This window comes from Eurosta solidaginis, chromosome 3 (genome assembly GCF_040869045.1).
Source record: "Eurosta solidaginis isolate ZX-2024a chromosome 3, ASM4086904v1, whole genome shotgun sequence".
NCBI lineage: Eukaryota > Metazoa > Arthropoda > Insecta > Diptera > Tephritidae > Eurosta > Eurosta solidaginis.
The window spans coordinates 8,968,459-8,995,730 of NC_090321.1; the positions used below are offsets into that span (position 1 = coordinate 8,968,459).

The window sequence follows — 27,272 nt, forward strand, 5'->3', positions numbered from 1 at the left end:
TTGAGGTAACACATTTTGTACTTACGAACTGTAGTCGATAGCTGGTAAGGCTGAGACTTTAGCCAACAATAAAGTACAAACTCGTAAGTGCTTATTAGCGTATGTACACTTGTTTTAAGTAAAAATGCACCATCCGTGATTCTCATCACAACGAGCGGCTTTTTGTGCCTACACATGCTTTAGGTATGATCTGGAAACATTCAGTTTGTGGATCCGTCGACATCGTTTCGCCTCATAGAACAGCAGGGTATGTCGGTGACCAAGATCTTGTAAACTTCCCAATCCAGGGTGTAGTGTGGACCCTGACGGTTTTACCTGCTCATATTTAACATAATACCGCTGAAATGACCGCTCTTTAAATGTGCCTCAGGGCAGCCATCTCGGTCCTATTCTGTTTTTGATCTTTATAAACGATGTTTCCACAACTATAAAATATTCTAAAATTTTAATGTATGCCGACGACGTAAAACTTTTTAAGTCATACGCGTCGGTTGAAGAACGTTCTGTACTCCAGGCGGATTTAAATCGTTTAGTTATTTGGTGTAATGCGAATTTTATGCCTCTCAACATAGAAAAATGTAAACCCATGTGTTTTTCACGTGGGAACATACAGCCAGCTTCCTACACAATTAATGGCCAAACTTTGGAAAGCGTTGATGTTTTTGTCGAGTTGGGAGTTACAATGATTTGCAAACTTAGTTTCAACCCTCATATTAATGCCACAGTCAATAAAGCGAGAGGAGTTTTAGCATTTGTGAAAAGATGGGCAAAAGAGTTTAGTGATCCTTACGTTACAAAACCCCTTTTTACATCATTGGTGAGGCCGATATTAAATATGGATCGATAATTTGGAATGCGCGTTATCAAGTTCATGTGAATAGACTAGAATCAATTCAAAAACAGTTTTTATTTTTCGCCTTGAGAAATCTTCAATGTGACTCTCCGTATAATCTTCCTCCTTACACTAATCGAGTAAAACTAATAAATCTTCCTACCCTTGCAAGTCGTAGAGAAATGCTAGGTGTACTATTTATGGCTAGACTTTTAAATGGATCGATTTCAAGCCCATTTCTTTTGAACGAAGTAAACTTGAATGTTCCATGCCGAGTTTCAAGGCATTATAAACCTATAATTCTTAAACAATGCAGAAGCAATTTCCAACTACACGAACCTTTTCTATGTTTGTTCGAAGATTATAACTCTCACTCGAGAATAATTGATGTTTCGGACTCGCTCTTTGCCATAAAAAAGACGGTTCTATCTTCTCTTAATAATTAAAAAATTATATTTATACTTTTAATCTATTGTATTTTGTGAATTTATATTTCTCAGCTGATGAGTTTCTCTGTAGCTGAGCGGTTTTAGATCTCGGCGCTTAAGAAGCCACTGCCTCTCAAAGACTCAGTAACAAAAAAATTATAAATAACACATAAATAAGAATTAGGATACAAAAAAAGGACGTGTGGCACTCGGGGACTGCCGCGGTAAAGCTATTGCATATTATCAACTTATGCAATTATAATATTTATGCAACATTTTGTTTTCTTTGATATTAATTCAAGTTTTGTGTTTGATATTAATTCAAGTTAACCTTTTTAAGCGTGGTGACCGATAAGAAAACAAATTTTTTACTTTTATTGAATAAATGAGAAGTTAATATTTAACTTTCACTTTAACTTTAACTTTATTTTTAACTTTAACTTTCACTTTAACTTTAACATTCACTTTAACTTTAACTTTATTTTTAACTTTAACATTCACTTTAACTTTAAGTTTAACTTTAACTTTAACTGTAACTTTAACTTTAACTTCAACTTTAACTTTAACTTTAACTATAACTTTAACTTTACCTTTAACTTTAACTTTAACTTTAATTTTAACTTTAACTTTAACTTTTACTTTTACTTTAACTTTAACTTTAACTTTAACTGCAACTTCAACTTTAACTTTAACTTTATTTTTAACTTTCTCTTTAACTTTAACATTCACTTTAATTCTAATTTTAACTTTTACTTTTACTTTAACTTTAACTTTAACTTCAACTTTAACTTTAATCTTAACTTTAACTTTAACTTTAACTTTAACCTTAACTTTAACTTTAACTTTCACTTTAACATTAACTTTAACTTTATTTTTAACTTTAACTTTAACTTTCGCTTTAACTTTAACATTCACTTTAACTTTAACCTTAACTTTAACTTTAACTTTATTTTTAACTTTAACTTTAACTTTAACTTTAACTATAACTTTAACTTTAACTTTTACTTTATTTTTAACTTTAACTTTAACTTTCGCTTTAACTTTAACTTTAATTTTAACTTTAACTTTAACTTTTACTTTTACTTTAACTTTAACTTTAACTACAACTTCAACTTTAACTTTATTTTTAACTTTCTCTTTAACTTTAACATTCACTTTAACTTTAACTTTAATTTTAACTTTTACTTTTACTTTTACTTTAATTTTAATTTTAACTTCAACTTTAACTTTAACCTTAACTTTAACTTTAACTTTTACTTTGACTTTAACTTTAACTTTGACTTTAACTTTAACTTTAACCTTAACTTTAACTTTAACTTTAACTATAACTTTCACTTTAACATTAACTTTAACTTTAACTTTATTTTTAACTTTAACTTTAACTTTCGCTTTAACTTTAACATTCACTTTAACTTTAACCTTAACTTTAACTTTAACTTTAACTTTAACTTTAACTTTAACTTTAACTTAAACTTAAACTTTAACTTTAGCTTTAAATTTAACCTTAACTTTAACTTTAACTTTAACCTTAACTTTAACTTTGACTTTAACTTTAACTTTAACTTTAACCTTAACTTTAACTTTAACTTTAACTTTAACTTTCACTTTAACTTTAACTTTTACTTTAACTTTATTTTTAACTTTAACTTTAACTTTCGCTTTAACTTTAACATTAACTTTAACTTTAAGTTTATGTTTAACTTTAACTTTAACATTCACTTTAACTTTATGATCCGGGGTGGGCGTGAGCTTAGCACCTGCCAACAAGCCAACCTAATATGAACGCACGCAAGTCATTTTCTGTCAAAAATGTCTCATGCACATATAACTTTTATGAGAGCAACTCAAATTGAATTTGCTGCGTGACAACCTAATTCGATTTCCAATTTTTGTTCTGCGTGACATTTAGATTTGACGTTTGCACACATGCTTTACATTGTCGCAACGCATGCTTATTTGGGTTAGGGCAAAAAACGCCAGTTGTTTGCGTGCGCTAAAAAAACGCAGTGCGGTTTTATTAGGTTGGCTTTTAAGCGACCATATATGTATACGATAAGCGATAGCACAATGGCTACTTCGTGAAAATAAACGACAGCTGTTTTAGTTTGATTTCGATGATCGTACGGTGGGGAAGTGTCGCACGCGCGCTTAAGAGTACCAAAGAGTGCGTGTGACACATGTTCACCCTTCAAGCATTGAAATCAAACTAAATAAAAATTGATTTTGCTTTCGTGCTGGCTACGCGTTCGTGTTTACTAATACATTCTCAATTTGGTAACCGTGTAAATGTAGTGGTGCCCACCGCTGTTTATGATAGAGATCCAATTTTATGTATTTGGCCTGTTGCTAACACCGAACCTTTACGAACCTTTTCGAACCTTTTCGAGCCTTTTCGGATCTTTTTTGACAAATATCCGTTACGGTTTTTTTTTGATTTGGTCGCCAAGCCCGCGATAAAATCTATGCAATAGCTTAAAAAAAAACAAAGTATGGATGAATTAAAAAAAAAAACAAAAACAGGATTAGCCTGGTTTCATCGGTCCACTTGAGGGCAGTGCGCTGGCACAACGTCCGAGAAAAAAAATGAGGAGAACGGCAGAGCAGCCGAGAGGAAACCTCGCTACGGGTATGAGGAAGAAATACTTCGAGCGTAATGAAGAGGCAGCAATGAACTGAAGGCCGCGACTATTTCGAAAGCTGTAAGTCAGAAAGAGGAGGATATAGTGGCGATATGCCCACAACTAAGAAACACATGTGGAAGAGAGTGATAAGTGATCGTAGCAATTTCCTTCGGACAGATGTCTGCCGATGGAAGGAAGCTTTTAATCTACGTTATGAAGATGTTGTGAGACGAGCTTGCAAACCGCATCCATCCTTTGATTCATGGGGTGGTACAATCGGTGATGGCGTGCAACATTGTCTTTCCAAACCTTCAAAAGCGCGCATGGTTTGAGGTAGCGGATGGGGTGGAGATCCACACGATACTAAGGCCTATGGTAACAATCTTATGTACAGGGACCGAAATCCGATTATACCGATATAAGACTGAAGATGCCTGTCGTATCTTGGTCTACGGAAGAGAGTCAGCACTACATCCTCTAAATAAACAAGTGGCTGGAAGATATGTTGTACACGGAGCCTGAGAAGACCTCCGGGAGCACAGTCAAAATTTATCTGCGCCTCAGGAAGAGAAGCCCCAATGACGTTGATCATAGTACGCTAGACAAAAAGCTAGATGAAACATTTGAATGAACTACCCCTAAAAATTGTAGAGGGATGGTTTGGTGCTGCGATGATCTAGTTTTGGCGAATACTCATGAATGTCTATAACTCTATTTCTCACAAATTGGAGACCCCCGACAAAATAGAATATCACAGGGACGATAAAAAGAGTGTAGAAAAGAGCAAAGCCTAAAGTAATCCTAGAGCAATGAACTGGACGATATTCCAAAAATTCATCGTGTGCAACATGAGGAGGTTACCATTGTAGAAAATTTGGGGGAATCCAACAACATCGCAGCCAATACGTCAGTAAATCTTGCATTTTAAGAAGATACAGAAGCAAAGCAGAGCCAAGGTGATGCAAAGGGATGTGGATTCTTTTAAAAAATATGAGGGATATTTTTAAACTGACATAAGTCGTGGGGCTTTGTTGAGACATCTAATGCTTAGGGAAACAGCAAAGCTAAGGAAAGTCCTATTTAGGGGTGAATAGTTCAGGGACCTACAAATAAAGTATGGGAATTGTCAGGCAGAAGTGGAGAAACCTTTAATTCTCTTAAATAGACGATACTTACCACCCGATCTCGGAGCAAGTAGGGCCAAGGTTGGTAACTAATGCCAAAATCGAGTAAAAACTTCTTTTTGGGTTTAAATGGCCATACCCAGATTGAATATTCGCTGCCATGACACAAATGTCGGGAAGAACGATAATAGATGTATAAGACTGAGTCATGTCCCGCACTATAGACCCATTAGTATAGCAATTTTTTTGCTCAAGCTCTTCACACTGTTCTGCTGCCATAAATAGGTTTAAATGATATTGGTTCCTGTTTTTTTCGTCCTCTTTCCTTCTATATGCAGATGATTTAAAGTTATTACATAGAGTTAATGGCGAGTTGGATTCCCTATTCCTACAAAATGACCTAAATAATCTTATTGAATGGTGTAATGCCAATAATCTCTTCCTCAATGTGAATAAATGTTTCCACGTGTCTTTTACTAAATCATCTAACTTATATTCCACCCTGGGGGGGTGGGAATGGGGGTTAAGATACTTGGCTTGGATATCATACGTGGTTCCAGGCTCTGGATCAGGGACTGGTATCAGTCTTAGACCGGCCATAGTGACGAATTGTCACACGTGATTGGTTGTCACGTCCTGCACGAGGTGCCCCTGCTTCTACTGATAATGGCGGATCTAGAGAGGACAACTCGATAAAACCCGCACCCCTGAGTCATTGTGCCGAGCTCAGGGGAGGGAGGACCCTGTTAAGGGTCAAGATCGGTACTCAATGGTGACGAACCGGATTGTTAGGGACTTGATTTTGACTATGGATAGGAATTGATGACTTTGGGCTGGTAGGTGCAGTATTCTGCCACCTTAGTAGGTCGGGGTGAAACCCTATCGAAATGGCTGGTAGGCTAATGCTGCACCTGCCCACGTCCCGTTAAAACCGTGGCGGGCCTCAAGGTACGTTCCGGCTCCGTCGCCGTTAAGTTGGTGGTGTAGGTGCGGTTGAAGATTTTCCCGCTTTGCGTCCGGTCTGGCTCTGAACGCATTACTCATAAGGTAATGCGTCAACCCTCGCGTGGCCTCCCTGCGCAGCATAGATAACCACGGGACCGTTGAAGGGCGACTACACAATCGGCTCCGGATAGCGGCCTTGAGGGGGGACTTCTTAGAATGGACACGAAGACGAAGAAAAAGGAGGGTAGGAGTGACGGCGAAAGTCGTCATGGTGCGGGGGACGCGACAGGTGCGGAGAGTGCTCCGAAGCAGGTCGCCGCCAGCCGGGAAAGCTCCCGGCGGGTCAAAAGGGCTGATCAGACGGATCAGCGCAGGGGTTTGGTTTCAAACCCCGTAGGTACGGGTAGTTCGGTTAGTGGAGGGGTGTCGAAACCGACACCCAATGTAGGCCCATATGGGGCTGTGACAGGGAAAGGCAGAGGTCCGACGAATGCGACGGAGCAGCCCAGTACTAGTAAGGAAGCCCTGTCGCGAGGAGCTTTCCCAACGGGAGCCCTGGGGTCGAAGCCTGCCGGGAAAGGTAGGCGATCGACGCCGCGTAGGAAAGCTCTGGGTGATCGGCGCTTAGCTGAGAAGATCTTGGAGCGCTACGGCGGAAGGGATGCAGCTCAGATGTCTGAGAAGCATTCCCGGACGCTGGAGTGGGCCAGGAGCGTCGTAGCTTGCGACGACCACACACCGGTGTCGAACGATGCGGGTGAGCAGCAGGGTTTGGGGGCTATGAAGCGGCAAAGGTCGGATGAGCGGAATGCCTCAACGACAAAAAGGGCCCGAGGAGGTGGGGACGCAATTTCGTTTAGCGAAATCGCTAAACGTGCAGGCTCCATCACCCTCGGGGTCCTGGATAGGAGTAGGGAGGATGGTGCCATCTCCCGAGAGGAGTGGCCGTGGGTCGCCAGCGCCATATCAGCGGCCTATATGACCGCTGTTATGGAGAGCCCAGGTACGCGGCCATGCTTCGAATACTCGGGGTGGTATCATGGTTTTAGACTGATTACTTGTGCTGACGAGCGGTCGGCCTGTATCTTTAAGAAAATAATTTCTTTGGTAGGGGAGGTCTGGAGGGGGGCCAGACTCGAGGCCGTGGAACGGAGGGATCTCCCCCTTCGACCGAGGGCTCGGGTGTGGTTGCCTGCCGGGCCATCTAAGCCGGAGAAAATACTCGAACTAATGCGTTACTGCAACCCGAACCTTCCGACGCATAACTGGAGGGTCCTCAGAGTAGAGGAGGCTGTTGGGCCACGTCGGCAAGTGCTGATTCTGCTAAACGCAGAGTCCACCGGTCCTCTCTCTGACACGAGGGGAGTTATCTCCTATGGCCTCGAGCGTGTGGTTCTTAAAATCTACCACGCCGATTCCAGGGGGGATGGTTCCTCTCCCACAGAGACTGTTCGGGAGGTGGAGGCGTCCGCAGGGGAGCCAGTACCCATGGTTGTGGATGCTGACTCCGCTAATTTGGACAGCGAAAGCACTGTCGACGTCCCGTCAATAGCGGGATCTGTCATCAGTGCTAGTCGTCTGGATGATAGGGCCGAGGAGGAGCTCCTGGCCTCCGAGGGCGAATCATCGATGGCGGGATCCGTCATCAGTGTAAGTCGTCTGTTGGGGGAGGAGGAGGACCTCCTAGTCTCCGAGGGCGAAGCCGCCAAGGATGGGGTGCAGAAGAAGAAGAGTGGTGTTGATGGAAATCCGTCAAATCAATCTTCAGCATTCTAAGGCGGCTTCCGCAAACTTGTTGCTCTGTCTTGAGAAAGGCGGAGTGGATATTGTCCTTGTCCAGGAGCCGTGGCTGAGTAGTAACGGCGGAAAAATTTCTGGATTAAGGACGGGAAAATTCAACACCTTGGTGCATGGGGAGGCAGGTAGGCCTAGATCCTGTGTGCTTATTAAAAAGGAATTTAAAGCTTTTATTCTCTCTAATTTCAGCAATGCTGACGTAACCACGGTCTGCCTCGAGCGAGGCAGTAGCGAATTGTGGGTGGTCTCAGCGTATATGCCCCATGGGGACGTAACGGGACCACCGCCTGTGATACTGGGCGAAATCACCGCTGAAGCAAGGCGGAGAGGTGTTGGCGTAATCATAGGTGCCGATGCTAATGCACACCATAGCATATGGGGGAGCTCGGATACGAACACCAGAGGTGAGTCTTTATTTACTTTTATTGTAGATGAGGGACTTTGTATATGTAATAGGGGGAATGACCCGACTTTTATTACTGCGGTAAGGGAGGAGGTCTTGGACCTCACCCTGGTTAGCAGAGAACTGGAAGATCGGATATCTGGATGGAGGGTTCTCAACGAGCACTCTTTCTCTGATCACCGATATATTCAGTTCTCGGTGAATGAAGAACGTCCCGGTAAAATATCTTTTAGGAACCCTAAAAGTACCAACTGGGACTTGTATTGTAGGAAGTTGGGAGAGCTATTGCCTGAGGCGCCTATCGCTGGTTCGGACCTGTCCGAATCTGAAATAGACGATCTGGTGGAAAACTTCACCTTGGCAGGCAATAGCGCCTTTCAACAGTCCTGCCCACTGAAAACTTACAGGGGGAAGGGCAAGCCGCCCTGGTGGTCTGATTCCCTTGACGACCTAAGAGCGTCCAGTAGGCGGCTCTTTAATAGAGCCAGGAGGAGTAGACTACCCTCGGACTGGGAGCTCTATAAGGTGAGTCTGGGGATTTATAAATATGAAATAAGGTTAGCCAAGCGGGATTCATGGCGAAGCTTCTGTGAAAACGTGGAGGGCTGCAATGAATCCGCGAGGCTTAGAAAAATACTCTCTAGGAATCCCGCCCCTCGGGGGTATCTGAGAGATGATGGTGGGGACTGGTCGATGAGTAGCGAGGAGTCCCTGAGACTTTTACTGGACAATCATTTTCCCGATGTCCCAGTTGCGCAGGGATCTTCGCTTGCGTGGTCGGCGGTTGCTGGCCATGCAGAAATGCCTGCCATCCCACTACGGGAAAGTCAAATATCCTGGGCTATAAATTCGTTCAAGCCCTATAAGTCACCCGGTCCGGATGGCATCATTCCTGCGCAACTTCAAAGGTCTTTAGGGATTTCCTGCCGCTGGTTGGCCATCATCTACACTAACTGCCTCAGGCTTAACTATATCCCTAGGTCGTGGCACACGGTTAGGGTCATCTTCATTCCGAAGGCCGGCAGGGGCTCTCATGTAACACCTAAGGATTTCAGGCCAATCAGTCTCTCGTCGTTTCTTCTTAAGACGCTTGAGCGGCTGATTGACCTGTACCTACGAGAAAGGATACCTGGGGGGTTACTGTCGGCTTCACAGCATGCGTACTGCAAAGGCAGATCGACGGAAACGGCTCTCCATTCGATTGTAAAGCAAATAGAGGGGTCTCTAGAACATAAAGAATATGCTCTGGGTGCCTTTCTAGACATCGAGGGGGCTTTTAACAATGTTCTACCGGGGGCAATCGAAAGAGCTCTGGTGGGTTTAGGAGTCGAAGCGGCTCTGGTTGAATTTATTAGCAAACTTCTATGCGGCAGAATTGTCGCAGCGGAGTGGGGAGGAGCCATAATAAGGAGGAAGGTGTGCAGGGGCACGCCACAGGGAGGTGTCCTATCTCCTCTGCTCTGGGTTGTGGTAGTCAACGAGCTTCTTGTGGAGCTGGAAGCCAATGGCTGTCGGGTGGTTGCCTATGCAGATGACCTCGCTATCCTAGTCAGGGGCAAATTTCTGGGCACCCTGCGCGATGTTCTGCAGGGATACCTGGATACTGTGGCTAGGTGGGCTGAATCATGTGGAGTGGCGGTCAACCCGGGAAAAACAGAATTGGTTCTTTTTACAAGGAGATATAAGATACCCGACTTCAGAACTCCTTCGATTGGAGGGGTACCGTTGGTACTTACTGACAGGGTTAAATATTTGGGAATTGTTCTGGACAAGAAGCTGTCCTGGAGGCCCAATGTGGAAGATAGGGCCAGGAAGGCCGCGGTTGCCTTGTACTGCTGCAGGGGGGCTATCGGAAAGAGATGGGGGCTCTCGCCAGGAGTAGTACACTGGCTTTATGAGATGGTTGTCAAACCGATTCTGCTATATGGGGTGCTGGTCTGGTGGAAAGCACTGGACACGGCGAGCACCTCCAAAATGCTAGTGTCAGTGCAACGGACGGCGCTTATCGGCATCAGTGGCGCTATGAGAACAACACCTACCTTGGCACTGAATGTCATGCTGAATATACATCCAGTAGATATTGCGGGAAAGGCAGCCGCGGCCCGGTCGTTGGTCAGGCTTCGTGATATGGGTTATATGCTTTCTGATTTCGGACACTCTAGCCTTCTTACTAGTTTCGACTTTATCCCGGACAGGACGGACTATTGCATGCCGGTGGCCGCTCCCTATACAACCTTCACCCCAGTCATTCCCCCGAGGGAGGAGTGGAGAAGAGGAATTATCTGGGGCATGGGACCGGTTAACTTGTTCACGGATGGGTCGAAGTTGGACGGAAAGGTTGGCGGGGGGGTCTTTTGTCAAGAGCTAAATGTAAGCCGCAAGTTTAAGTTGGCTGATCACTGCAGTGTATTCCAAGCGGAAGTTGCTGCGATTAAGGATGCGGTGGATGAAATGCTATCCAGCGCTACTACGGTTAGGGAATTTAACATCTACTCTGATAGCCAAGCGGCTATAAAGGCCTTGAGCTCAACTACAGTGCGATCGAGGGTGGTCTGGGAGTGCCTGACCACACTTGCGATTGCATCGAATTATTTTACAATTAAGATTATCTGGGTCCCGGGCCATAGTGATATTCCGGGTAACTGTCAAGCGGATCTCTTAGCCCGAATCGGTACAACTGAACCGGATGAAGATGGCTGTAGGGATTTCGGGATTCCGCTAGCCACCTGTGAATTGCTCTTCCATAGCTGGGCCTCGAGTCAGCTCAGCAAACGTTGGGCGGACACTACGTCTTGTAGGATATCAAGATCTTTCTGGCCGAAAGTGGATGGCAGGAGGTCTGCTGAAATAATTGGGTTCACTAAGGCTCACCTATCAATGGTCATTGGGGTTTTGACAGGGCACTGTCCCATGGGTATCCATGCGGTACGTCTCAATATATTGGAAACTCCATCCTGCTGCAGCTGTATGGAGGATGATGAGGTGGAATCACCAAATCACTTTATGCTTGACTGCCCAGCATTTGCCAGAACTAGGCGAAAGTATTTTGGTCGTGACTCACTTGGATCTCCCGAGGAGCTATCCAAGGTTGAGATCGGGATCATTCGGAACTTTATCGTTGCTACCCAACGATTCTCTAAGTAGTTATATCTACGTCACCGTTAGTTTAGTTTATTATATGTGGTATCACAACGGACCGTCATGTTGTCCAAGTGAGCTTCCTCTCATCAGGGAAGCTACCACCCAACCTGACCTGACCTATATTCCACCCTCTACGATATCGCAGGTGCTCGACTGGTTTCGGTTAATGAATTTATTGACTAAGTCAGTTGTTTTTGATTCCTCTTTCTCTTTTGTCAATCATATCTCTTATATGCTTCCCAAGGCTTACAGAAACCTTGCCTTTCTTCGTAGATATGCAAAAGACTTTAAGGATCCTTATACAAGGAAAGCTCTTTATACCTCTCTCGTTCGTTCAAAACTAGATTACGCCTCAATTGTTTGGAATCCTATCTATAGCTGCTATGCTGCCAGAATTGAAAGGGTTCAAAGAAAATTTACTCGTTTTTGTCTATTTTCACTCAACTTTGACGACCCAATTTCATCCTATCACTCGCGCTGCTTACTCATAAGTCTCCAACCTCTCGAATCCAGAAGGATAGAACATCTGCTAATGTTCGTCTATGATCTAATAGTTGGCTCTCTTGATTGCCCAGTTCTCTTAGCGAAGGTGTCATTTAATGTTCCTAATCGGAGTCTTCGAACATTTTTTCCATTTTACATGAGTGCTTGCAGGGCTAATTATTGTAATTTTGACCCAATTTTTCGGGCACTAAATGAATTTAATAGACTCTCAACGAGGTTTTTTATTGATTTTTCTTTGTCGAGAAGCATCTTCAAGTCAACTTTGCAAGAGTTCCTATAATCTTTACTTGCATTATCTTTTTATTTTTTGTTTTCGCTAGTCATGTTACTTACGTTATTCGTTGTGGTTTTCAGTTGATTATTTGTTTAAGTATTTATTTGCTTTTGTATTCTAGTCTGTAAGATTGTTTAATCATATACTGTTTTCACACAGAAACTTAATGATCTCATTTCACCTGCTAATGAAATCGTAAATTTTTTGCTTTCACACAGAAGTAACTGCTCGATTAGTATGAAGGATGAGACAGACAATCATGGCGGAACGATACAAGGTGCGAGCATGTTGATATACCTACAAACAAACAAAATTCCATGTACTTGTAAATTCGATGGACTAATGTCAAAATCGTACTGCGCCGGTAGTTGATGTATCAAATCAAATAAAAAAGGTTATAATCAGCTGTTCGATGCGGCCACCTTGTATCGTTCCGCCATGCAGACAATGACATTTGCTTTGAAAACTAAGCAACGGAAACGGAAGCGGAATGCTGCCAACAGAGTTGCATTGTGCTTTTGACTTCATTAGGCATTCGATTAGATTCGATTAGCTACTAATGAAATAATAATAGATTCAAATTTTGTAGGGAGGATTGAGCTCAATAAGCGTCTTAATGTAGAAAATTGCCTTTATTATTCAATAAGTCGTCTGTGTGAAATTAGTAATAGACTGAATAAATTATACATACATACATAAATAAAAATTCCATGTACTTTGTTTTTGTAAATTCTATGGACAAATGTCAAAATCGTACTGCGCCGGAAGTTGATGTATCAAATCAAATAAAAAAAGGTTATAATCAGCTGTCCCATGCTGCCACCTGGTATCGTTCCGCCATCGTTAAGCATCACCCAAGGCGAATTCATTACAGGTGGTGTTATCCCATCAGCTGATTGCTTCTTCTTGATAATTTTCCATACAATGCCTTATACAACAAAATGTCAGTTAATCGAAATCTATGAAAATTTTCTTTTGACTTGACATCAAGGCGAATCCATACTAGGTGGTGGCAAAGCGAATTCAACCAATTCGCCGTACAGAAGAATGTCAAGTCAAAAGAAAATTTTCATTGATTTCGATTAACTGACATGTTGCAGTACAAGGCGTTGTATGGAAAATTGTGAAGAAGAAGCAATCAGCTGATGGGATAACACCACCTGTAATGAATTCGCCTTGCTTGACATTCATGGGCACTGCGAATTGGTTGAATTCGCTGTGCCACCACCATAGCGGAACGATACAAGGTGGCAGCATGGTGACATACCTACAAACATAAATAAAAATTTCATGTACTTTGTTTTTGTAAATTCGATGGACAAATGTCAAAATCGTACTACGCCGGAAGTTGATGTATCAAATGAAATAAAAAAGTTTAAAATCAGCTGTCCCATGCTGCCACCTTGTATCGTTGCGCCATGGCCACCACCTGGTATGGATTCGCCTTGGCATCACCACAACCATTGTTTACTGTAACCACAACTGTCCAACAATTGCTGGATAATAAAGCAAAAATATCATCGAAAGTATAAACACTTTCTCACCGGTATTGTGAAATTGCATATTGGCGACCACAAACTAAGGACCTCAAAGCTTAAAATAATTGAAATAGGTAAAGATAATAATGGATAATTTAATTTTATGTAAAATAGCTTACGAGCTAGATCCGCATGAAGAAAATGAACATAACCATTTAAGAACTATTCATTGGGGCGGCAAGCAGTGGAGGAAGCTTTTTCCAATACCGTCTGAAAATTTATTCTGTATTCTTACAAACATGCGCCCAGAAAAGAAATGTTGGCCTAGTAAAGTTATTGCAACGGAAGTGATTACCGATGCCAAGCTTTCCAAACGTTTTCTAGCTCTTACCTACACCCAAAATCAAGGAACACCTGAAAAAATAACGCTCTCTTGGCAAGCTAGGTCTTCATTACCTTTAATTTTTTCGAATTATTCACAACCAATTGGTCAAAATCGGAGTACAAATGCTGAATATGATAGCAAACGCAATTTAGTGCAAGAATATGTAACTACTGCCCTATATGATGCTCTGTATCAAAAGCACCAAGAATGTGAGGCCGCCGCCACCACCACTAAACAGTTAGCACAACTTCCGCCGTTGCCAGAATGCTTTCGTCCAACATTATGCAATTATCAAGTGCGTACAGTGAACTGGTTATTGCAACGCGAACAACATGTGGCAAGTTTTCCCAATTACTATATTCCGTTGCAGGCCAAAGATGGAGAAACGTGTGTATATAAGCATTTATTTACTTGGCATATTGAAGGCGATGAACCAAAAGAAATCGTATTAGCACCAGGTGGCATATTAGCTGACGAAATGGGGTTGGGTAAAACAGTAGAGATGCTAGCGCTAATTGTTTTAAATAAACGTAAATATACTATGACTAAATTTAGCTCCAGTCAAGAAAACTTTGATGAGCCAATGAAAAAATGCCCGCGTCTTGATAACAAACTCTTTTGTATTTGTACAAGTAAAACTAAAACTAATTTGGTACAATGTGACCGTTGCACACTTAAACAACATGTCAAATGTGTGAAACGCTTTGATGAAAAGAAAGGAAAAGAAGAAACTGTATATGAGGAAGACTACTTATGTCCGCAATGTTGGTATAAAATAACACAAAATGAATTATTACCTGCGGCCACCACATTTATAGTGACGCCGAATACGATCAAAACACAATGGATAACTGAGATACAGCGACACATTAAGCCAACACTTAAGGTATTTGACTACAATGAAAATGCAGCAGCCAATTGGATTAATCCACGTCAGCTGGCCAGCTATGATATTGTAATAACGGATTATAGTGTGCTACGAAAGGAAATTTATCATACTAGCGCTTATTTATCTGAACGTGTAACACGTAATGAAAAACGTTCGATGAGACGTATGTCACCATTATTGATGATTCAGTGGTGGCGTGTATGCCTCGATGAAGCGCAAATGGTTGAAACGAATACAACACATGTAGGGACCATGGTGCGTAAGTTGCCAGGTGAGTAAAATCTAATATATTACCTAATTGTGTTAACAGTTTTAGGTGGCCCACTACAAAATACTTTTATGCAGTGTTGTTGGGATTCAAGGGGTTGTGTAGCGCAATATATAGCTTCTCCAACCTAATTGTCAACCTCACCTTCGAGCGGCGAATCCCGTTTCACTAACAGACGAGGCTCTGGCGACCCCAAGCTCCTCATGGAACTTGGGGGTGGAGAGGGAGGGATGGCCTGAAGGTTTAATGTGGCCATATAAATCGTTCCCGAGATGGTCGGGCCAGCACCTTAATGGTGCTGTGTTACCGGAGCGTATCGGATCTGTATCCGACAAAGGACCATCACATCGATAACACTCCCCAAAGCCTTCGGGGAGTAACCTAATCCCTACAACAACAACAACAACAACATGCAGTGTTGTTGTTGTACTTCTCCGCTACTTGGTTGCCAGGTCCGTTCATGGATGGTTATTCATCATTGATAAATTTAACGGGAAGCCTATAAAGGAAAGATGCTCTAAACGGATTAAGGATGCCCTGATAAAAACTGCTCTTGCGGTCCAATGTGTGAATAAAAGAGAGTTGTAGCACTTTACTTCCCATCAACCTTGGATAAGTGCTTTAAGCGATTCTAGGAATTGTTGAGCGCAATAAACAGAATTATAGCTTCTCCAACTCATTTGTCAACCTCACCTAAACAAAATAGTCGTGCCGCAAGTATGATTGTATACGTACCCATATTTAGGAAGTGAGGCTATGATGACCCTAAGTTCCGTATTAGAAAAGGGATTGGGATGGAGGGGGGGGGGGGGGGGGGGGGGGGGGGTAACCAAGAAAGTATGTCGTCATATCAAAATGTTCCCCCAGGATAGTCGGTTTGGATCGTTCAGGTGTAGCAAGGGGATTGGAATACCCGTGTGGGCTGCGCAGGCCTCCGGGGGTTACTTTTGAGACTGCCCACTCTTACGCAAAATTGTAGCTGTTTCTAAACTTCATTCGAGTTGTTAAACGTTGAATCCGACATTAAGGAGAACCCTAGGGCATTCTGGACTTATGTAAATTCCAAAAAAAAGATGCTTAAGTATCCCTGCCTCAGTCATCTATAATTCTGAGCATGCTTCATCAACAGCTGAAGCGGCCAATCTTTTTGCAGCCTTCTTCTGCTCCAATTTTGTTACGCCACCGGAAGACCCGCAGCAGTTGCCTACTGTGGTTGACAGTCCCATTAACTTTGGTGCGCTGACTATCAATTGAAGATATGGTCGATGGAATCCAGAATATTAAATCATCTACCCATACTGATATTGACGGCTTATCGTCTTACCTTTTGAAAAATTGTTTGGCTCTGGCATTTCCCCTCCTTTTAATTTTCAACAAATCTTTAGAGTGCGGCGAATTTATTGATGCGTGGAAGATAACCTTCATCAGCCCTATTTTCAAGTGTGGTAGCAAGAACAATGTCGCGAATTATAGGCCCATTGCAAAATTATCATCGGTTTCAAAATTATTCGAGTACATTGTGAAACAAAAAATGTACTTTGCTGTTAAACCTCTAATCACTGAAAATCAGCATGGTTTTATGGCCGGTAGTTCCATGGTAGGTAGATCCATCTCAAAAGCATTTGATAAAGTTAGTCATTCTATCCTGATTTCTAAATTGACTCGCGTGGGCTTCCACTCGATGTTTTTATCATGGATTAAATCATACCTCCACGAGCGTAGCTGTGTTGTGGTTATAGACAATAACCCTTCAAACACATTCACAGCCACCTCCGGGGTGCCTCAAGGTAGCATACTTGGCCCATTACTTTTTGTAATTTTTATAAACGATATTTCCACCTGCTTCCAGCACTCTAATTTTCTATTATACGCTGATGACCTAAAGATTTTTAATACCATCGCAAACTCAGACGACGTGATTAAAATGCAATCTGATTTAGATAACGTTGCTGTTTGGTGTCGTGCCAATAACTTGCCACTAAATCACGTGGCCTCATTCCCACTTCCTACTCTATCGATGGTACCCACCTCTCAACTCTTAACGAGATAAAGGACTTGGGTGTTGTCTTCGATTCGAAATTTTCTTTCACGACTCATATAAACTCTACTATTGCTAAGGCGCATTCACTTCTGGCTTTTATTAGGCGTTCCTGCACGGACTTCACGGATCCCTACACCCTCAAGTTATTGGTTACTGCACTAGTTCGTTCGAAGCTGGAATATGCCTGTTTTATTTGGAGGCCGTATCATGAATGCCAGCCATATTGTTAGGCTTGAACGTGTGCAGAAAGCGTTTGTTCGGTTCGCGCTGCGCTCGATGAACTTTTCTGAACCGATTCCATCTTATAAATCCAGGTGCTCACTTATCAAATTAGAGTCCCTGGAATGCAAAAGAACTGTCCTATCGCTCACGTTTGTTTATGACATCATTAATGGTGTAGTTGATGCACCTTGTCTCCTCAGGAGTCTCCGATTCCATATCCCTATAAGGCCTCTTCGTAATATACCTATTTTCTATACGGATTGTGTCCGAACCCTCTATGCCTCAAACGCACCTTTGCTTAGAGCTATGACCGACTTAAATCGCATCTCTGATTCTTCAGCTATTGATTTTGCTCTTTCTAAGCAGGGGCGACCCCGCTTAGAAAAATTTTCTTCTAATTGAAACATCTTATTTCTAAAATTTTGATGTTGCTTTGCCCGGGAGTTGAACCCAGGGCATACGGTGTGATAGGCGGAGCACGCTACCATCACACCACGGTGGCCTCAACTTATGTACTATACTATTAAATAATTATCTAATTTTAATTTAACATTGTTATCTGGTCTGTAAGGGCTTTAAATGCCATTGACTGATATAAGGTAGTCATAGTTGGGTCCTTAATTGGAACCTCACACAGCTGCGCATAAGCTATTAATTGCCAGTTTGATTTTGCATGCATTTTTTTTACTTTTCAGCTATAAATCGTTGGGCCGTTACTGGCACACCAATACAACGTAGCATTGATGATTTGCGTGGTTTGCTAGAATTTATTGGTTTTCATGAACCATTGACACCGCTGAGCGGTTGGAATTCGTTAATGGAAGACTTCCTCATGCAGCAAAATGCCACAAACACAAGTGATAGAAAACATGATTTGACTCTAGTTGATGTGCTACAGCGCTGTATGTGGCGCACTTGCAAATCCAAAGTATATGATGAGCTACCAATTCCACCACAAATAGAACAAGTACATCGCATAAAATTGAGTAACTTGGAGAAATTATTTTATAGCGAACAACATGCGCTATGTGAAACCAGTTTTCATACTGTGCTGCGTAAGCATACAAAACATGCTGAAGGCATTTTAAAAATATCACCGAAAATAATGAATGTTGTAAGACTAAAACTGTTTAAATCAGCCATATCATAGAAACCACAGTAAGTAAGCAAGGAATAAAATACAAAGCTAGCATTAGGTTCAGTCAATTAAAAGCGCTTGTTCTTTTTCGTAACCTGAGAAAATATGGCTTTGCTTCAAGAATTCTTTGATAGGGCTGAATATAACTTTGCTAAACACAGCTATGTTATTTAAACGTTTATTTTATTTCAACAGATTCTGCACCCTTTATTAAAAATACGTCAATGTTGCACTATACCAGTTGTAAATGCTGGTCTGCGTATGCAGAACAGAAACACGGCAGCGGTACAGCAAAAGCTATTTCTGCAGCCAAAAGACTTGCATGCACATCTCAAATCCACAAATGAAATTGAATGTAAATCGGAATTGCGTACCATGGCCTCCTCCTATAATGGTATGTACAATAAACTAGTCGTAGGAAGCTATTAAAAGTTTGTTACTTTCATAAGTGTAGGCATGGCAGCTATATATTTTATACGTTGTAATTATGATGAGGCGATTAAAAACTATGAAATGGTTTTACGTTTAGCGCGTGATTACAAGGATATAAATATAACGTAAGTTCAAAAATTATTTTTGTAAATTTTGGTTTGGAGAAGATCATCATGTTAATAGCAGAAAACATAACAACGAAATATGCGAATCAGGTATTAAAGTAGATTAGCAGAGAAATTAAAATAAATCAGAAATTAAAACCAATTTGAATAAACACATCCAACTTTTAAGCAGACTAATATTCGCTAATATAAATGTTGATTCAACAGAATAGAAATTACCTAGGTTTCAAAAACCATATGCTATTTGGAGAAGCTAAACTGCAGTCAGATCCTCAATTGTTAATTTTACATTTTAATTAATAAACGAGAGGCTGATAGGACAGAAATACACAAATAAAGAAACCTGGATAGCCGAATATTAAGCAAGCAGGTTTACCCTTAATGTAGGGGAGTGTTTTGCGGTTGCAACAAAAAATGCTTGGACAATCGTCATCCTCACTAGTAAAATAAAGTTAGAACCACACATCAATAACCGCTTTGTTGCTGTTGTAGCCCCAATAACACACCGAACGTGATGGATAAGAAGGAAGGAGATGAAAAACTTACCTATATATAGGATGTGCAGGGTGTGGGTAGTGAGATGAGTGATGGGATTGACTTCTCCTAACCAAACTTGACAAGAAATAGCAGAAGCTTCAGTTTTTAGAATTCCAACTCATTATTACTTTTTTTAATTCTTTACACTCAGAGTTGACAGCTTATTGCAAATACACGCTCTACATAATATCCAGCAAGCTGTCTACACATGCCCATCAAATAGGCAAGTGCAACGAACTTCCCCTGAAGTGATTGCCAAATATGAGAAGGAATGTAATTCTTTAGAGTGGAAATATCTAGAACCGTATGCATCAACAATGCACACCATGCAAGTGCATTGTACAAGCGCACAAGAAATGCTTTCAAGTTTGGAAGTAGCGCTTTCGCAGCCACTTTTAGAATTTATTGACGGGATTGCCGATGAAATTGTAAATCAAAAAGATCAATTTTCCATTACTTTGCTAAAACGTTTTCATGATGAATTTTCCACCCTTTTTGTTGGTAGTCCAAAAATGGAAGAACTACGAAGTGTATCGGGTATGTTGTATGTGCTTTATATATGGTATCAAAAAGTCGATACAGCACAAAAGCATCTAAATGAAGAATTTGATAAATTAAAATTCTATACAATGAATGTTAATACCAATGCTAAAACAACACCAGCTATTTGGCGTGAAATGAAACAATTTATAAACACTGTATTTGACTGTCATCTCAGTGAGATTCTTGTAAGTTCAAGGGAGAATTACATGCATTAGAGCGTTTCACGATTCATGGAGAAAATTAAAGTGAAAAATGTGCCCCTCCCACCTTTCGGTTTGATTACTTTATTTGTTTTGGCCAGAAATGGTCAGATTTTTAAATTGGATAGAAATGTAAATTAATTCTACAGAATTTGGGTGATTACCCTTTAAGATTATCTTTTTACCATTGAAATCAAACTTCAAATGGAGAAGTTATACGAAAAAGTGAATTCTTTCTCTCTCTATTCTCTTTTAATAGGCTTTAAAAGAAATTTTTTTGGTTTAAAATCTTTTTCACACGAAGGGGAATATTTTCGCTTTTTCTCATGATATCAGAAGAGGCGCTACATATTTATTTTAACACATTAATTTGCGTACATCCATTACAGAATGATAAGAGAGATCAAGAGAATGAAAAGTCAAAATCGAAGAAATCGAAACGTAGTTTGTGTAAACTGTGCCAAATACGTAATGCGTTGAATGATTTTGAATGTCTGCTGTTTAATAAGGTCGTTGACGAAACTACTAATATGACGGATGGTTTGGAAAATCCTTCTTTCGAAGTAGCATTGGTTAGGGGTAAGTAGAGTAAGTTTTTAATTTAACGACTAAAGTTTGTTTAGCTTAAGTCCAATAGAACTAAAGCATATTCCAAATAATAATTAATTTTATTGATTGGACGGTGATTCAGACTAAAAAAAAAAATCTACTTGTATTGTTCTCTTAATTAAAATATCTCATGAACATGTTTATGTTTTTTAGTTTTATTCAACTTTCTGCGTACCAAAACTGCCTTCGTGCGTTTCTCACAACAGTTTGACAAGCACTGGGAAGCTATTGAGTGCCGTCAGCAGTTGTGTAAGAAGCTCATCAAATATTGGATTGAAATTGAATACACAGTGAAGGCGTATGATGAGTTGGATATGTGTAAAATGCGTATTTCATTGGCGGCAAATGAAGAAGAAAAGACACATTTTAAACTGTTGGATTATGAGGTTAATTTGCTAATTTATATTACTTAAATACTTGTCCTATTGCTAAATTTCATGTCCGTATTTTGTTCTGTGTTACAAAGTACCGAAAAGAACACCGGCCAACATAATTTGAAAGATGTTAAGATCTTGGGTTCAGTTTAGATTTTTTTTAACGGGTTTTGTAAAGCCCTGAGTTTATTACTTACAGATAAAACTGCTCGATCTACCATAACACTTGGTTAAATGGAGTTAGAAGCATTTACCACCGTGTTAAGATATTTGGACCAAAAGTGCGAGAGTACACGCCCTTATCTTAAAAATATTTTTTCATGTATCGTAAAATATTTTCTTAGGTACAATATTCGTTTACTTTTTCGACGGCTGAAAGGAAGTTCAAACTTTTTTGGATGCTGTTTGGAAAACGTCCTATTCCAGCAAACTTTTGAAAATAATTTGTTTGAAAAATATCGCATAATTCGATTGAAGAAACATTTTTTTGTTTAAAGCCCGCTGAACAAATTCTTATAAAAGGCTCTCGAACAGTTTCTGAAATATGACGTTTTTAAACGTGAATATGCACAGACATAAAAAAAGGCAAAGCAAAAAATATTCGCAGTTCATACTGAGTGCCGTAAACACTTTTCGCACGGTATAGGATGAAAAATTGTTGGCCTGTGTCCCCTTACATATAAATTAAAAGAATTATTAATTTCTTAATAATTGCCTGTGATATTTACAGCTGGATAACTCCTTTGTTGAACACCAAATTAACTTACATAATGCTCAACGAAAATTTGCCATGAAGCTTGCACGCCTCAAGTACATAACACATTTAGAAGAAAATGCTGCAACTAATCAGTGTCCAATTTGCCAATCAGATGAAGAATATCGCGTATGTTCACAATTATAAAATTTAAATAATACAAAAATTAATTATGTAAAATTTTTAACATATACACGGGTAGTATGCTGTATTGGAATGTGGTCATAATATTTGTTTCGAGTGCTTACGCACCATACGTAAGCATAAAGGTAATCAAAAGTTATGCTGTCCGGTATGCCGCAACGAACAGAGCTCTGAAAAGTAGGAACAAAGAAAATGTTTATACAAATTAAAATACTTTTCATACTATTAATTTTTGTTATTTGCAGGATATATTATGTTACTCGTAATACCTTATCTGAAGCTGAAACTCACATTGAAATTAAGGGCGAATATTCATCTAAAATATCTTGCATCGTACGTTTAGTCTTAAAACTGCAACATGATCATGCTGCAGATGTTCAGCCTATAAAAATTTTGATATTCTCCCAGTGGTCTGAGATCTTAAATCCTATTGCAACAGCCTTGACACAGAACAGCATTCGCCATCGACTCAATTTAACGCCACGCACGATAGAAGAATTTAAAGTATGAGCTTCCAAATGAGTTTGTTTATGTTTTAAATTTTGCTTTCTGTTATTTTAAGTATATTTTATTTCAGCTTCTTCAATGAGAATTCATATATGCCTCTGAGTTATGAGTAATCCAATAATCCCTTTTTTACAGAGTCCCAAATTGGGCATCACCTGTTTGCTAATGCCTCTACGTAAGGGCTGTAATGGCTTAAATCTTATAGAGGCTACTCATGTTTTTCTTGTCGAGCCCATTCTTAATCCCGGGGAAGAGGCACAGGCCATTGGGCGCGTTCATCGTTTCGGTCAAACAAAGTATGACTTCATTTATAAGTGTTATAACATAGTAAAAAATATCATTATTATTTTGCGCAATAGATCCACAACAGTTCATCGTTTCATTGTTTGCAATACGATTGAGGAGAATATATTCAATGTTGTCAATGCAGGCAAACAGTCACAAGCGAATTGGGAATTCAAGCAAATGTCGGTAGAAAGTTTGGAAGGCCTATTTCGGTTGGAAAATGATGTTAGCGAGGATTATATACGTACTGCCAATGCACCAATGGATATTACCTAAAAGCTAGCTAGTTGCTGACGTGATTATTTAATTTCAAAAATGATTATTGGAATATTATCAGTGAATCAACTCCATTTTTTTCGTTTCTTGTTTTTGTTAAAACAGTATTATTTTAGAATTCGTATAATATGCATTATTTTGTATAAATAAAAACGACAAATATACCCTTTTTGTTTTTAGTGAATGATAATTCTCAACTATTCAGAAGTGGAATTAATTATTTAAGTTCCAAATGAGAATAGGAGCATGGAAGATGATAAATGACAATATTGTAGATTAGTTCTACCAAAAAGTTTAGAAATTTAGAATTTTGTGTGTGTTAGTGCAGTCTAAGGCTGAGTAACACAGCACTGTGCTATGTTGTGTTCACACTCAGTAACGTGCGGCACGCACACGCACACATCGATTAATTTATAACACAGTGACACACTCGATGGCACAAAGCTGACTGTTTCTATAGCACAGAGAATGACACTCAGATCGTAAGTGCACATTCATACATACATAGTCCATTGTGCTTGTGTGTTGATTGTACTCATAATCTTGCCTGTGTATTACGTATAAAAGATGTGGGCACAAAATATATACTCTAAGTTGAAAATGTTCTATTTAAACAAAAGTTGTGGTTATATAACGTAGATTCCCTAAACATGGGAGTATGCAAGAAGATAAATGTTTCCATCATTTACTTTTCTAAATGGCGTCAACGTGTCGTTAGAGGTAAGTAACACAGTACTGTGCTTTGATATTGTGCCAACACTCATATCGACTTTCGATAATCAGTTATAACACAATTGTGTCAACACAATGTGTTAACACTGCAAAGTGTGCCTGTGCTACTGTGTTAACACTCAAAAAATAGTATTATTACCCACCACTAGTGCAGTCGGTTGCAGTTTTTTCATTTGACGCTTGCTTATTTTATAGTCGCGGGGTGTGATTTACAAAACAGCAGTGTTGTATTTAGTTTGTGTTGACATTCAAAATGATCCAATGCTCGGAAGAAAAGCAATTCATATTAAAATTTATTGAAAATTATCAATGTATTACGTTTTGCGTACAAGCGTTTCATCCACAATTTCTTTTTATCACTCTTTTCTTTTTATTTAATAAAACTGCAGTAGTTGCAAGTAAAAAAAACCATCATCCGATGACGACATATCCACGTACGAACGCTATGGTATCCTCAGTGCAAATGTTGATTGATGGCTTTTTATTTGATAATCGCGGGGCAAGCGTCAAATATCCGACACGCACGCCAATCTCGTTGTCAGTCGCCGGAGCCCTTAACACTGTATAATATTTACTTTTTTTTGCAAAAATGCAACAAGGGTTTCGTGTGACTTAAATACTGGGGGATTCTATTTTATCAGAGTTGTGTAAAGCTTTTGGCGCATAATCATAGTCAAAATAAAATAGCCTTTAAACTTTGTTGCAGCTTTTTGACATAATTTTGTATGAGCTATCTGTCAAAAAAGCTGAAACTAAATTTAAAACCTATTTTATTTTGACTATGATTATGCGCCTGTGAGTTTAAAAACACTAACTTAACTAATATACAGTAATGGTACATTGGATTTGCCTTAATATATTTCGGAGCGCGCTAACCAGTAACCAAATAAGATGTTTCAGGCTCAGAGATCTCAATATGCGCTCCAAAATCCTGATACCATTCCAAAATCCTTATAGAAATTTGCAGAGGGGGATTATCCTAGCTCACCGCGAAGCTTATTCGGAAGGAAGATCATTCATGCAGATGTGCGGGTCAAATTTACCGTTCATCAATTGTTTTGCATGAAATTTAATAATAAAAAATGATTTAACCTAAAAGAGTACTATTTTCAAATTAACCATGTGAGCAATAAAATTTGCAACCATGTTTTCATGAAAAGCAATCAATTGCCGTCTTTCAGTGAGTTTTACAGCTCCGGCTCACGCTCAATTCTCACGGGAATGCTCTGGATCATTGAGAGACTTGAGAAGCGGATGTCGTGAAATTTTCGCACACGTGAAATGTGATTTGCAGATGTCGCCGCTGTTTTTCATTTAACTCATACGGCGAAAGGCAAAGAAGCGACATCTATATTTGAAAAAGTAGGTATATTAAAGGCCGTGTTGCCGACCTAAAAAGAATTAATTAACAAATTATCTGGCTCACAAATTGAACCAGACTTCTGTCTGGATTTATCTGGCTCAAATCGTTGTGGTTGCATTACATGCAAAATTATTTATCTGGCTCAGGATTTTGCCATAGCTATCATCCGGTGGCAAAATCCTGAGCCAGATAAATAATAGCTATCATCCGGTGGCAACATCCTGAGCCAGATAAATAATTTTGCACGTAAATGCAACAACAACGATTTGAGCCAGATAAATCCAGATAGAAGTCTGGTTGAATTTGTGAGCCAGATTTATTATTAATTACTTCTTTTTAGGTTGGCAACGCGGCCTTTAATATACCTACTTTTACAAAAATAGATGTCGCTGCTTAGTCTTTCGCCGTATGAGTTAAATGAAAAACAGTGGCGACATCTGCCTATCACATTTCACGTGTGCGAAAATTTCACGACATCTGCTTCTCAAGTCTCTCAATGATCCAGAGCATTCCCGTGCAAATTGAGCTTAAGCCGGTGCTGTAAAACTCACTGAAAGACAGCAAATTTTGCATGTAAATGCAAATGTTTACAATATATATTAACGATATTAAAGAATGCTTGAAATATTGCAATATTCGACTATTTGCGGATGATGCATTGATAACCATTAGTGAAAGAAGTGAGGGCTTTGCGGTATCGAAAATGCAAGAAGACTTAGACTCCCTTTACAAATGGCTATGCCATAGAAAGTTGAAAGTGAACGTGGATAAAACCAAAAGTATGATATTTTGCAAAAATCAAAGCATTATGGGTGCCAATACCCTTAGCAATATTACTCTGAAGATAAGAAATGTTGAAATTCAGCAAGTAGACAAGATCAAATACCTAGGAGTCTGGATCGACAAAAACCTTAGATTTGGAGAACACATAAATTATTTAGAAAACAAAATTGCAAAAAAAATTGGTTTTATGTACAGAACTTGTAAATATATTAGTCAACGACACAAATTATTAGTGTATCGATCAATTATTGAACCGCACTTTATCTATTGTCCAACAATCCTGCTATTAGCAAATGACACACAAATAAAAAAACTGCAGATACAACAAAACAAGGCAATGCGATTAATTTTAAAATGTTCGCTTAGAACACCAAAAACTACAATGCTAAATATGTTAAACTGGCTCAGTGTAAAACAGTCGATATATTATTTCACATTGAAATTTATACATCATATGAAATTAGGAATAACACCGAATTATCTGAACGGGAGAATACATTTTAATCATGAAATACATAACTATGGAACTAGAAGCAGCGGAAATATAAGACTGCCTAGAGTAAGAACGGAGTTCGCGAAGAAGACTTTAGAATATATAGGTTATAAAATGTACAATGAATTGCCAAATGCGATAAAAGACTGTGAAAATATTAATAAGTTTAAAGCAAAATTATTTTTATACTGTAAGTCATTAAGCATGTAATGTATACAATTTATTTATATATATATATATATATATATTTTTTTTTTTTTACCTTGAACTAGGTCTTAAAGACCGTAAATAAATAAATTATTATTATTATAACCACAACGATTTGAGCCAAATAAATCCAGATAGAAACCTGGTTCAATTTGTGAGCCAGATAATTTGTTAATTACTTCTTTTTAGGTTGGCAACGCGGCCTTTAATATACCTACTTTTTCAAAAATAGATGTCGCTGCTTAGCCTTTCGCCGTACGAGTTAAATGAAAAACAGCGGTGACATCTGTCTATCACATTTCACGAGTGCGAAAATTTCACGACATCTGCTTCTCAAGTCTCTCAATGATCCAGAGCATTCCCGTGAGAATTGAGCGTGAGCCGGAGCTGTAAAACTCACTGAAAGACGGCAAATAGA

At 39.6% G+C, this 27,272-nt stretch overlaps 1 protein-coding gene across 1 annotated transcript; it reads left to right on the top strand.

Annotated features, from left to right (window-relative positions):
• The first annotated feature begins 13,529 nt into the window (after positions 1–13,529).
• On the top strand, positions 13,530–23,440 carry LOC137243233 (E3 ubiquitin-protein ligase SHPRH). Its single transcript, XM_067770674.1, has 12 exons — positions 13,530–15,092; positions 18,048–18,466; positions 18,686–18,884; positions 18,945–19,047; positions 19,736–20,312; positions 20,717–20,906; positions 21,090–21,322; positions 22,041–22,193; positions 22,267–22,385; positions 22,454–22,712; positions 22,851–23,011; positions 23,075–23,440. Exons 1-12 carry the CDS (start codon positions 13,694–13,696, stop codon positions 23,274–23,276), a joined length of 4,014 nt encoding a protein of 1,337 aa, XP_067626775.1. The 5' UTR covers positions 13,530–13,693; the 3' UTR covers positions 23,277–23,440.
• The last annotated feature ends 3,832 nt before the right edge of the window (positions 23,441–27,272 follow it).